The sequence below is a fragment of the Zeus faber genome (assembly GCF_960531495.2).
Source record: "Zeus faber genome assembly, chromosome: 7".
NCBI lineage: Eukaryota > Metazoa > Chordata > Actinopteri > Zeiformes > Zeidae > Zeus > Zeus faber.
This window is the reverse complement of record NC_137203.1, coordinates 22,750,552-22,764,797: the sequence shown is the minus strand read 5'-3', so window position 1 is coordinate 22,764,797 and position 14,246 is coordinate 22,750,552. Positions and strand designations below refer to the sequence as shown.

Genomic DNA, 14,246 nt, shown 5'->3' with positions numbered 1-14,246 from the left:
CTTGTCACGCATCCTCCCTGATCTCCCATTTGTTTTCGTGTTTTATTTTCATCTGGTCATTTCCTCATGCCATGTCACTAACCTCCATGTCATTTCAGATCTGCCCACTCCCATTCCCACTCCCTTTGACTTCATACCTGATTTTTACCTGTTTTTTTGTCGTCCTCGGTTCATATCCATTCTCAGTCAGTGAGCGTAACAGTACAATCTGGCCAGAAATAAATTCGGCCGACTCAGACGAGATGGCGGCATAGGCTTGTGCTCTACACAAACATGAGCAACAATTCATCGCCATTGCGGGGGCCCTCCAGGAGTCCTCCACACGCCATGATGAACTTTTGGAGGCTCTTTGCGACCAGATCCAGTGGCTCACTCTGGTCAGTAAAACAATGGCTGCTGCATAATCTACCAGTTCTCCTGCTCATGCTGTTTCCAGTCCGGAATCTCACCTCTCTGCACCCAAACGCTTTTCCAGAGCTCCAGGAATCTGCCAGTCCTTCCTCAGGCTCTGCTTGTTAACTTTGGAGCTGCGACCCATCACGTATCCCACCGAGAGGTCACGAATGGCTTTCTTGGTCACGGGTCGGGCTCGTGACTGGGATACTGCCGAATGGGAGAAGCAGTCGGACCTCTGGTCTTCGGTGACAGCCTTCTCAGAGGGTCTCCAAGGGTTTTCAACCATGCTACACTTGACTGTGCAGCAGCCTGTGGACTTTTTAACCTGGTCCAAAGAGGCCGGCGAGTTATAGATTATTCCATTGAGTTTCGGACCCTCAGAGCAGAGAACGATTGGAATTCCCCTTCGCTGGCCGACAGCTTTTACCACATGCTTTCTGATGTCATCAAAGACGACGGGTGGCTCGGGACCTGCTGGCAGATCTGAACATTCTCATCGCCACGGCCATGGGCATCAACGGATGTCTCTTGGAGTGGAGGCATGAGAGGGTGCTGACCGCTCATTCCCGACCACCAGTATCCTTCCTTGTTGGATCCTACCTTGAGCACCCCTAGCGACTTGGTGGAGCCCATGCAGCTCAGCAGGACCGCACTCTCATCAGCGGAACGACAGCGCTACTGGAGAAATAACTGCTGTCTGTGCTGTGGCCAGGGGAGCCATTACATGTCCATGTTTCCGGTAAAAGGAGGGGCTCCCCAGTCAATCAGAGGGCGAACCTCTCGTCCCCTGCTCGTTGCTCAGCTGGGATTGGCCACCTCACACCGTGTCGGTTCTCATTGACTCTGGAGCTGATGCTCATTTTTTGCACTTCCTCCTGGCAGAGCAACTGGGCATTGCCCCTGAGCCTCTGTCAAAACCCATCGACGCTAGAGCTCTTCATGGTCACCTTCTCTGCTACATCACTCATCGTGCTGTTCCTGTACATCTAGGCATATCAGGTAACCATCATGAAACTCTTACATTCCACCTAAGATTCTCCTCAACTGCCTGTGATCTTTGGTTTCCCTCAGCTCCTGACATATAATCCACAGATTCACTGGGGAAAGGGTTCCAATCTACAATGTAGTTCATATAGCAACTCAGTATGCCTCAGATCTGCTCTGTCTCTTGTCCCTAGTTCTCCTCCTCCTGCAGAATTCCCTGACCTCTCTGGGGTACTTACTGAGTATGTGCCACTGAAGGAGGTGTTCAACAAAACTTGGGCCACCTTGGTTCCACCACATTGGCCCTACAACTGCAGTATTTTTTGAGCTTCTTCCTGGTTCTCTGCCCCAAGGGACTAGCTTCTCCTTGTGGTGAAGAAGGACAAGTCACTGCCACCCTGCTTCGACTACTGTGGTCTGAACAATATAACAGTGTACAATAGGTACCCCCTTCCACTCATATCTTCTGCTTTCTAACTCCTGCAGGGGGCCACCATGTTCACCAAGCTGGATCTCTGCAACACCAAATTTGACGCCCTTTCTCGCGTCTACCAAGCTCAAGGTCATCCTTCACAGCCACAGGAGATTCTGCCCAGATCCTGCATAGTCGGTATGGTTACCTGGAGGGGAGCAAAAGGTAAAGGACTCTCTTTCTAACCACACATCTCCCAACATTTGCCCTGATAACCGCCTTTTTATAGCAGCTGATGAAAGCTCTCAGGTTCTGCAGTGGTGACACTCCTCCCGCTAACTTGCCATCCAGGGGTAGCCAGGACTCTTTCACTTCTGGACAACATTTCTGGTGGGCATCCATGAGTCAGGACACCTGGGAATTTGTGGCTGCATGTCCTGCATGCTCACAGAACAATAAATCCTGTCAAGCCCCAGCTGGTCTCCTCCAGCCTCTGTGCCCATTCCCTGTCATCTGTGGTCCCAGGTCTCTCTGGACTTCGTCACTGGGCTACCTGCATCGGAAGGTAAGACTACTACCCTCACTGTGGTAGATAGGTTCTTCAAGGCTGCTCAGTTTATTCTGCTGCCCAAATTGCCCACAGCCGAAGACGGCCTAAGTCATGATAAATCAAGTGTTTAGGGTGCACGGCCTCCCTAGAGAGATCTTCTCTGATAGGGGGCCTCACATCACTTCTCGTTTCTGGACTGAGTTTTACAGTCTGCGTGGGGCCACACTCTGCCTCTCTTTGGGTTTCCATCCCCAGTCCAATGGCCAGACGGAGAGGATGAACCAGGAAATGGAGACTGCATTGCAATGCATGGTTTCACGGGTCCAGACAGCTGTAATGGGTAGAATATGCCCATAACACCATGCCCAGCTCTGCTGCCGGCCTCTCTCCATTCCAGTGTTTCCGAGCCTCCTCTGTTTCCCAAGCAGGAATGTGAGGCCAGAGTCCCATCTGTTCAAGCCTTCATCCGGCGACGCCAATGACGTATCTGGCGGCTGGTCCATGCCACTCTACTACACATCTTTCACCGCTACCGGAGGTCAGCCAACTGTCACCGCACACCAGCTCCCGCCTACACTCTGGGACAGAAGGTCTATTTCGCTACACAGAACTTACCACCCCGGGTTGAGTCCAGAAAGCTGGCCCCATGCTTTGTAGGGCCATTCCCCATAGCCAAGGTCATCAACCCGATCTTTCCCTCCATCCTTCCCACCTTACAGGTCTCTTTACTCGAGCTGCTTAAGGAGAGTCTGCTTCAGCCCTCCTGCAGACCCCCACTGCCCACCCAGATCATCGATGGGGCGACGGTCAGTCGCCTTCTAGGGGTTTCATGACTACTGATTTTTATTAGTTGCGAAATTTTTCATGATAGTAGTCATTTGTCTTTTACCTATTAAAGGTATTCCTCACTTAACGACCTTTCTGTTTAACAACCGCTCGGACGACCAGCTCTCCGCCCAGTCAGTATTGTATGCCGCGTACAATACCACATTGTGCGCGTTGTGTGAGCGGTGTCTCAGTGTCAAGCGTCTCATAGCGCATCACCGTTCTCGGTCTCAGTCGCGTCCCTGCAGTTGGTCAGTATTCACTACACTACACTACCGTTCTGAGTCAATGAGCGTAACATTCCTTGTTTGCGTGAAAACAACGCCTGACTCTTCCTTATACTGTAATCCTGGTAAAGATATGGACACGCCCCAGGAATTTCTTGTCCTGTTCCAGTTTACTCCTGTGGGGAAAATTAGACAGTGGTTTTCCTAGTTTACGATAACAGCTCAATTTATTGTGCATTATGCATTCATTTATTTATTTGTTATAAGTAGGTACATATTTTTTATGATATATTAATTTTGTCTACTATATTGATATTGATATATTGATATTATTATTATTATGATTATTATTATTATTATTATTATTATTATTAATAATAATAATAATAATAATAATAATCATAATAATAATAATCATAATAATAATATATCTATATAATAATATAAATTATTATAAATTAGACACATTAGACATTAGACATTTGCATTGTTATTACATAATTATAAAGACGCACCTAACTTTGTTACCTTGTTCTGGTCCATAGCATGTATCTGAGGAGATTGTATAATTGTATTAACATAAAAGTCTTCGCAAGCGTCTTTTTCACACTATCAGGTGACTCAAACAAGTCATGGGTTAAGATGCTGCCAAGTCTTAATGCACTTACCATGTTACAGTATATTTTAGTCTGTGTGTGTGTGTGTGTGTGTGTGTGTGTGTGTGTGTGTTTGTGTGTATTAGATGGTTAGATAGTTCACTTCAAATTAATTCAATTCGTTACAGTCTTATTTATTTCCCAAAGGGTCATTTGTACAACCCAAAAACAATAAACAATAGTGGATACAACAAAAAGCGGCATTCACTCCATACAACAGCCTCCGGAGGTCTCCAAAAGATGACTCTTGGAGGTTTTACAGGATAGGCTTGAAATAATAATGTGAGTTTCGCTTAATGTGGCTGTGTGCGGGTGTCAATGTGTGTGGCAGAATTAGGGTTTCACTCTGTATGTCTTCAGAACACAAGCACACTCCATGACTCCTCCCCTGCATCAGCCTGTGTACGATTAGAGCCAATACAAGCTCGGGACAACACTGCACTTAGGCTACAGCTGTGCTTGTGTGTGTGTCTATATGTGTGTGTGTGTGTGTGTGTGTGTGTGTGTGTGTGTGTGTGTGTGTGTGTGTGTGTGTGTGTGTGTGTGTGTGTGTGTGTGTGTGTGTGTGTGAGAGAGAGAGACCGACAGAAAGAGAGAGAGAGAGAGATAGGGAGAGAGAGAGAGAGAGAAAGAGAGAGAGAGAGGGAAAGAGAGAGAGGGAGAGAGAGAGGGAGCGCTAAAGGAGGAGTGTACAGCCGGGTGCACTCTGGTGGTTCTTGCAGCAGCTTCACTCGTACTTGTGTTCAACAGTTGCATCGATAAGATGCAACAAATTCCGCCAGACTATTTAAATCCAAGTGCAAATATTCAACTTCATAAGATGGTGTCTTCTCTATATTACTTTTTTCAACCTCTTTTTTGCCATTTACTCTTGGATTTATGAAACTCACTCCAACTCCAAAATATTTACATTGGTCTGCAAGCATTTTTGACACCTTGGATTACGTCTGTTCCGCAGGTATGTTGCATCCACAGGCTTCAGAGGATCATCTCACCTGCCTTTATTGGTCTTTGGAGACTTTGGAGACATCATGGAATACTGTTTTCTAATGAATAACTATGAAATTCAGTATGTGTGTTTTGAAGAACAAAATACTTAAACAGAAATTGTTTTGAGGCATTTGACTTTTGCCAGATATTCTTTTATCTGAGTTGAATGTGAAATGTGACATTAAGACATTTTTGACTTGAGTCAATATAGCCGTGTCCATTACTGACAATGGGCTACAACTTCAATGCCACGGCGTCCTACATGGTTAACACCACCAGTAGCATGGTGGCCACAAACAGAACAGGACCGTACCACCTAGCTGCGGGACCCTGGAGCCTGATCATTCTGGTCCTTATCATACTAACGATCGTGGTGGGCAACCTGCTTGTCATCATTGCCATAGCGCGCACATCACAGCTACAAACCATGACAAACATCTTCATCATGTCTCTGGCCTGCGCCGACCTCATCATGGGGGTGCTGGTGGTTCCTCTGGGGGCCACCATCGTGGTGACAGGCAACTGGCAGCTCAGTGACACGTTCTGCGAGCTGTGGACTTCTGTGGATGTCCTCTGCGTGACAGCAAGCATCGAGACGCTCTGCGTGATCGCGGTGGACCGCTACATAGCCATCACCAGGCCCCTGAGACACAAGGTTCTGATCAATAAGTGGCGTGCCAGGCTAATCGTTTGCTTGGTGTGGATCGTGTCGGCCCTCATCTCTTTTGTTCCAATCATGAACCAATACTGGCGTGCAGAGGATGACCCGGAGGCGACAGAGTGCTATGAGAACCCTGCGTGCTGCGACTTTGTGACCAACAGGACCTTTGCCATAACTTCATCTGTAGTGTCTTTTTATGTCCCTTTGTTCATAATGATATTTGTTTATGCCAAAGTTTTTCTAATAGCAACACGGCAGATGCAACTCATAGATAAGAATCGAATGCGTTTTCAGAACGAGTGCCCAACGATGCAGCTTGGCAACCACATTAACAATTTTCTTCCATCTGCGTGTGTGGGCTCCTGCACCTGTGGTACAGCAACACGTAGTAAAAGTGCCAAGCGAAGGCCCTCGCGACTCATGCTCGTGAAGGAGCACAAGGCCCTCAAGACCTTGGGCATCATCATGGGTACCTTCACCCTGTGCTGGCTGCCCTTCTTCGTTGCCAACATCATCAACGTATTTAACAGAAACGTTCCATCGGTGGAGATCTTCCGCCTGTTGAACTGGCTCGGCTACGTCAACTCTGGCCTCAACCCCATCATCTACTGCCGAAGCCCGGAGTTCCGTGTCGCTTTTAAGAACTTGCTGGGCTGCCCCTGGCTGTCCACCTCAAGGTTCCACACGTTTTACAAAGAGCTACGGAGCCGCTGCTCCTGCTTCGTTTGGCAGGTCGAGGCAGGTACCGCTGGCACTTTCCAGAAGGCTCCAACTGCCATGACGGACAGGAACGAGAGCCTGGCCAGCAGTCAGGGCAGCAATAGAAGCGAGGTCCCTTCCTCAGCACTGCCCTACTCCAACGGCAGCACACAGTTCAGTGACCTCTCTGAAGCAGAGACAGAATTGTAAGTTTTCATTTGTTTTACGCTGTTTCTCTTTTCTCTATTTATATTCCTTAGTTCAGTAGGCAAGCATGATACTAACAAGCAACTATGCAATGTCAAATGAATGTGGAAAATGACAGAAGAAATATAGAAATATAATCTACTTTGTTTTCTTGTCCGTTTAAGTTGTGCTGAATGAACATACCATCTACTTTTCAAAACTAATAGCCCATGAGGTTTAAAATTCGAAATTTAAAAATGGCTCACACATTCATTAACCAATGGCAATTTTCCATAAGCAAAATTCTCGACAATTTTTTTCCCATCGTAAAATAAAAGCATAAAATCAATCTATCCCAACAGGTGCGTTACTGTCGTACGCACTGTCAAGAACAGTAAAGAAAAGTGTCGTTGCTTCCATTGCCTTTGAAATGTATGTATTGCATGTTTTACATCGCAAAGAAAATAGAAAAGAAATTATATTAAACATATACATACATATGGATTACATTCTTTATTTAAATCTCTGAAAAGGCGGCACAACAATTTAAACACACACACACATACAATCTCAAGGTCTTTGTATTACTGGAACTTGATTGAGTTACAGGATAAAAGGGCAAACTAGCAAAATATCAGGTTTTTACAATATCATTATGTGAAGACTGTTCATTGATTAAATTTGACAGACAAATGTTGTCATTAATTGACATATATTGAGCAAATTCAATTGTGTGGCTGACTCACTGTTATGATTGTACATTCAATGCACAATAGATAATGAGAGAAAGAGACAGACAGAAGGATGGAGAGGAAGAGAGGGAGGGGGAGGGAGAAATACAGAAAGTTAAGAGAGATTTTGTATATGTTTTGGTCTTGTACAACCTTTTTTTTTCTGGAAAATCTGTGGAAAAATAACGACACTGAAATTGAACGATAAACAATTATACAGTTATTAAACAACGTTGTTGACATGTTTGACTGGCATTGTCTATGGTGACAGCAGCTGTTGATTTCAGTCAAATAACAAAAAATGGCTATCGAAATTAATATCAAATGTTACAAATAATGTTAACACAGTAGATGTTTCCATAGTGAGAAGCAATTTGATATGCATATCCATCTCTGTTTGTCCAAATGGAAATAGTACAATAGTCTACAACAGGTATAATGCACAATATATACAACTGTATTATATGCACCAAAAGGTGCGTACTTTTCAAGACATTTTTTATCATATTGATAATAGTTTTGAGAAATATAACACAGGGACACAAAAAGCAGCTTAACATTTCTTGTTTCTGAGAGGAATCCTGCTGCCTTGCAGCTTACTAGGCATGTACATTTAATGAAAAAAGGAAGACCTTTAATCCAACAATGTTTTGAGTACCTCTGCGTGCTGTTGGAACTAGCGGCACAACATAGAAAAATAAAAGAAAATCAATCTCCACTGGAACACTGGCTGCTGCTAAAAAGTCACATGAGCTATATTTGAAATACATTCTGCAGAATGCTTAACTACTCAGTGATTAAATGAACGTAAGGTTATTCATTTGAATAGTTTTATTAAGTTACCTGAATTTGATCTTTGAAACAGACTGATGTTTACTTGATACAAATTATTAACCAAATCCCGTAGAAGTAAGGTTCTGGTGCTTTGTTTTGACTTAGTAATATTAACTGCGCTAACGGAAACAACCGTAATTATTTTATTCTACATATTGTGGGAGCGCCCATCAATGCAACCATTGTTAAATCATTCAACATTTCTCTCAGTGGATTAGTAGATTGAATTTGAGAAATTCATGGGAATTTGAAGTGACCACTCCAGTTGTTAGAGCAGTTTGAGGGGATTGCCCCTCTTGTCAGGCCTCACCACACCCAGCCAGACACCCCCTGCAGCTGATAAGTTGGGTTTTTTTTATCACCGGGCCACAAGACTGGAGAAGCTGTTTACGCAACTAACAGCCAACAGCGTCACATGAATTTGAGACAGGACTTTTCCTGTAAAAGCCATGCAGATATATAGCAATAATGATGAGTCATGTAGAAGAAAAGATATTAAACAGCTAGTTCCCGACTATGTGCCATCGAGGCTTAAATTTATACATGTTTTTCTTCCAAGTGAAAACTTTAGGTCAGTCGAATCTCAAGTAGTGAACCTTTTATATGAGTGAGGTAACTGCTTTTTTTTTTTTAATTATTATTATAAGTGCATTGAGTCGTTAGAATGAAAGGTGCCTCGTCTGCCCTTCACTCTTGCTTACCTGCAGAGGTGCAATCAATTAGGCTTTAATGTGGGAGGTATTTAGGAGTACATAAAAGTATTCCTTAAAAGGAGCCCAGAGCGTCCTGTAATAGAGCGCCCTGAAGAGCTCAGCAGACTGCTGTGAAATGTATTGAAAGAATGTAAGCAGCAGTTCCCTCACAATGAGAGCTGCGGGCGGGGTCGCGTAATAATGACCACATACGACAAGGATACGCTCCCTATTACAGTGTATGCAGGGAATTTGGAGTCTGAACGACATGTAGTGCCTTCGCCGCATGTAACAGGCCTGTAAAATGTGCGGTCCGCAGGTATGGAGCATTTCAGTGTCTGTCTTATCATCTTTTCATCTATATTCTTGTCAATTTTCTATGAACTTTAATGGAGGCGGGGGACAGAACGATGAAACATTCAATAAATGGGGAATTGAACAGTAGAACGGATATACGCAATCTGCTGTCAGAGTGGTCGGCATCAGTTAGAAAACAGGTTTATATTATATTAGTCTTAGAGTTCATCTGAAGACAGTGAGGTTCGCACGGCAGCACTGAAGAGCTTCACCATTATCAACAGAGATTTTGTTTTCATGGAAACACACAGAGGCACGTCGTGGCTAACAATCCTTGTCGTTCCTTCCCATAGACATCACTTAACATGATTGTATTACTATTAGATAGTTATTTCTGTATCAGAACAAATAATAATCTGTGTGGTGTGCAATCCAAAGGAACTCAATTAATTTACTTTGATTGCAATTGGATCCTTTAAAGGTGCAGTGTGTAAAATTTAGTGGTGAGGTTGCAGATCGTAACCAACTGAATACCCCTCCCCACGATGTTGCAACATGTCTGCCTCTGTGGAAAAGGCAGTGGCCACGAAACTCACGAAAACGCGAAAGGCCCTCTCTAGAGCCCGTGTTTGATCATGGACCACGGAAACACGGAAAACATGCCGGTGCAACATGGCAGCCTCTGTGATGCATACCTGCTTGAAGATAAAAACCTCTCATTCTAAGGTAAAATCACCACAACGATTCTTATTTTCATGGGATTATACACAAATTAAATCATACTTATGAACATTATAATCCATTTCTGTCAAGTCCGTTCGATAAATTCTACACACTGCACCTTTAAATGTATTGTTAACAGTGAAATGTCACATATCGCCGCATGTAATTCACTAAATAAAGCAGTAATATCACTAGAGGGACGCATTTTGGCAACAATGGCCTCGGGGAATTTGTCCTGGTGCGGCTAAATTCTACGAGAACAAAGACTACATACAGTACAGTAGAAGCGTATGGCACAGAAATAGATTTGAAATGGATTGATATCGCTGTCTTTCTACCTTGTTGCAAAATCACAAAAAAGGTTGCAATGAGAATTGTTCGATCAAAATGTTTTTATTTTCAGCCAGGGTTGCCAAAATAAGCACACACACCTGAAAGATAAAACCCAATGTGCAATCAATGAGGTCACAGCTTAAAGATCCCCATTACACTATACGCCTCTGAGTTAATGTACATGTTATATGAGAAATAATAACCAGAGACAACATACAGGGACAGAGAGCGAGAGAGAGAGGGAGAGAGAGAGTGAGATAAAGGGTGGAAAAAGCTGAATGCCGGTAACGCAATTGGTAACTCACAACAGTTACCAGAACTGGCACATAACTCGAAATTGATGGGTAAATATTTTAGACACATTAAATGGCAATGCAGGCTGTGTTCAACAATCATTAATGATACATGACTGCTCAGCGATGTTAAAACCCACAAAATGAGTGGACCACCGGGGTTTGAGATTCAACATTTTATGTCTTGCCGCACTCTTATTATTTGCACCCGGGCGAGCGGCGCGTCAGAAATGAATCAGAAAGGACGTTGTGTTTTAATGTCAAGCAGCTTTGTTTAAAATGCCAGCGTGAGCCTTCCCATTATGGCATTGTTCCACATATGCTCCTTTCGTTAAGAGAGGATGCTTTGTAAATACAGGGAAATAAATTATGCAGGTTATATGGAAAGGGCAGTATAAAATACGAGTTTTCTTATTTGTTATTTGACATTTTCTATAAATTATAGAGCATAATGGAGGGCTTGTAGAACCACCATGTGTGAAATTAATGAAGTTGACGAGGTGATTAACAGACGCTGCAGAAATCAGATTGACAAGCTATGAGTCCTGACAGTAAATCAACAAAGGAAATTCCCTATGCGTCAAAATGTGCGTCAATTTATAGCTTCATGTGATTTTAAAGCTACCAAAATAGCAGTCTAATAGGTTAAAGTGCTGCTGCGAGGACATCGTTAGACAGACATTAAGCAACCGAATGTTTTGATGGTATTTCAGAAGGGGCCTTTACAATACATGTCTTTGAATTAAATTTGGACCGTGTCATTTAAAGGCTTTGACTGAAATCTACCCATGCCGCCAGGTTGAGCACACAAGCTTCCACGGCTTTGCAGCGGAGATAAGGCCAGAGAGTGCTCGAATTGAAGGCCGGGATAAAAATGTCAAATGTTAATGACATGTGGGAAATCTTGGGCCATACTTTTCAAAGGCCGAGGTGATATCAGATCAGATCCGCCGGCATCAAGGTCTTTAAATGGAGCGCTTTGAGAGCAGAGCAAACAACTTGAGAGTGGAATCGCTCCTAGTGGATCAGATTTTCCACTGATTAAACAATGAGCCGAGCTATAACTTTATTTTTCTTTTTCCTGCTTCATAAAAACAGCGGCCAAAATCAATAGAGTTTGTGAGGAAAAGGACCTGAGTGTTATATATCCGCAACAATATAGGGAATTAAGTATTCAGAATACTGTTCGCGTGCATACTGTATTTCATAAAAGCTTGATCTAAAGCTCTCCAATTACATTTTTCATGTTTTGCCTTTATTTCCAGGTGTATTATTGACATGTATAGCTTTGATACATTAAGAATAATGGTTAAATTCATATACAATAATAGGATCTCTCTGGTGAAGATAACTTCGGCACATATCAAAATACCAAAAAAGTTCTTACATTGGTCATATCTACCACTGATAGCTAACTATATGTGTTATATGCCGACTAATACTGTGTAGCATGCTGCCACCGCAGCTCTATTCTGTATATTTGAAATATGTTGACTGCATTACCTCCCATGTGGTCTTATTTTCAGCGAGTGAACTATCCAAGGTTCAAGACCAATAAAAAGGCTCTCATTGTGTCATGTATGCAGTCATGCACGTTATGCTTATGTTTATTTTGATTGCAATCTCAATAGCAATTAAAATGAATATTCAACCATTAAAAGTTGTCAAGATACAATATATTTTCTAGATTTACAACATAACGGATCCAACCACCAAAAATGTTTTATAGAGTATTTTGGTAATGTGTCAGGCCCCATTCCTAGATGATTGACGTATATTGTTAAAATCATTTTTATTTCCTTGTAACAGGGACCGCATCAGAGATCAGCTGCTTCCCTTTTTCCCCCTTAAGGGAGATTACGCCATAAATCCAAATTGTGGGAAATGTGCTAACATACAGAATTGCATGTGGTTTCATTCACATTTCCTCCATACAGTATGCGTTCAGATCTTTAAAAAGGCATAAAAAGATGCCTCCAGAGAGTTTGTCTTCCTGCGGAGACGTGTACAACTGAGGAGATAGCATCAGAATTCCAATCATTTTCAGAAAATAAAAAGTAGGACCGGAAAAATCCATGTGGGGGAGCACTATTTTTGGCAAGACTTAACAGAAACCACCCTGGTTTAATAATGACGACGACATTACGGATCGCAAGAATGAAAGACCTACAAATAACCTGCAATCCTGCGCTGTCATGGGGACATCTTTATCTGATATACTGCATGAACCCAAATTCCTCAGAGGGCGTGACCGCTACAGAAACAATTCTTGCAGTAACTTAAACAGAGAGTTCTCCAACAACAGTGTGTCAGAAGTCGCATTTCACCGGGTCCCGTGCCAAGCTAAATGGACCAGATACCAGCCTCGTCGTTGGGTTTCCACTGGGAACCAAGGAGGGATAATGGAAACATGCCATGCCAAAGACATGAATGACACCAAAAAGCCAAGTTAGCCCTCCATTGTCGAATCATTTGGACTTAATAAATAAATATGCAAACAATTTCTAACTTTTACTTTATCTATCTTTATCGGAATCAAAATAGCAAAAGCTAAATTTCAGCGTTTTTTTTTGTTGTTGTTGTTGGTTTATTTTTGGTGCAATATTCGGAAAAAATTGTTTCTAGGCTATTTTGATACATGCATGTGATATCCATGACTTGGCAGGTATCACATTTCATCCTAACCCAACCTTAACTCTAACCCTAACCCTAGCCCTAACCGTAACCCTTAAATACTAACGTGGCTCTCTCTCGCTCTCCGGCTCAGTTTCACGTTGCAGGAAAAGGATGGATAAGAAACGATGAAAAGGCATCAACGCTACAGGAATGAAGAGGAATCAAATGCTCGTCGGCCACGGCAAATTCGTGCCAACGCCAAGAGCGGAACAGCACCAAGGACACGCGATGAGGACGTTCTGAAACGGCGATGAAGACCGCTCGCTGTGGCCTTGGTTTGAGGAGCAGCATGAGGACAAAAACTTGAGCATTGGACAGCTCCATTGATGCAGCTTCCTCTGATGCCCCAACAAGGACGGCCTTAGGTTTGTAAAGACGGATGTGACTAATAATGTATTTTACGAGGTAATTTATCTATTTATGATACACAGAGTCCACACGTATGTGCCATACGTGCTTATTTAATATGGCAGTATCACTCCACACATGTAGGCTGTAGTAAAAGAGCTACAGAATTTGTATTCACTTTTATGACTTAAACATCCTCAGAAAAAAATCGAAAGGGCTATGACGCGAAAATGTTCAGGTTTGGTGTCTTCCTCCCTAATCTCTCTCTGCTTTAAACCTGGAACCTGTATCTTAGTTAATACATTATCTCACTCCGACCCTTTAAATTGTGTCAAAGTGACGCAATTTTTCTTGCACTGAGGAATGAAATAATGGAAAAGGCTGTTAATAAACTGCAATATAACACCAATATTGTGAATGCGAAATCATTGTTGTTTTTGTCATAGATATATTTTCATAGCCCAATGTCATGTGATGTGTGAAGTGTATTTGGTAAAAAAAATAATAATAATATTTGGTTCTGAAAAGAATATTGTTGAGGATTGGGTTTATTTGCATCTTAGCTCAAGGGGATCCAGGGGACAATACTCGAAAAACATCGAGCGATATATTAATATTAAGGTCCTTCAAAGTGGTAGGGCCATCCATTGCCTCAGGGACAGCGGCAATATTGTTCTGGGAATTATCCGGAATTTCCCACTAAATTTCAGTGATGTTCAGATCAGGTGATAGG

General features: G+C 42.8%; 1 protein-coding gene across 1 annotated transcript; it reads left to right on the top strand.

Moving 5' to 3' along the window:
• The first annotated feature begins 4,861 nt into the window (after positions 1 to 4,861).
• adrb3a (adrenoceptor beta 3a) lies at positions 4,862 to 13,825 on the top strand. Its single transcript, XM_080004475.1, has 2 exons — positions 4,862 to 6,606; positions 13,257 to 13,825. The coding sequence occupies exons 1-2, from the start codon at positions 5,270 to 5,272 to the stop codon at positions 13,282 to 13,284; spliced, it is 1,365 nt and encodes a 454-aa protein (XP_079860601.1). The 5' UTR covers positions 4,862 to 5,269; the 3' UTR covers positions 13,285 to 13,825.
• Positions 13,826 to 14,246: the final 421 nt, after the last annotated feature.

Bases quoted from the DNA above. Each gene is read 5' to 3' on its own strand.
- adrb3a (XM_080004475.1), top strand. From the start codon at position 5,270: ATGGGCTACAACTTCAATGCCACGGCGTCCTACATGGTTAACACCACC. The intron at 6,607-13,256 runs GTAAGTTTTCAT...TCTCCGGCTCAG, and splicing joins TCTGAAGCAGAGACAGAATT to TTTCACGTTGCAGGAAAAGG.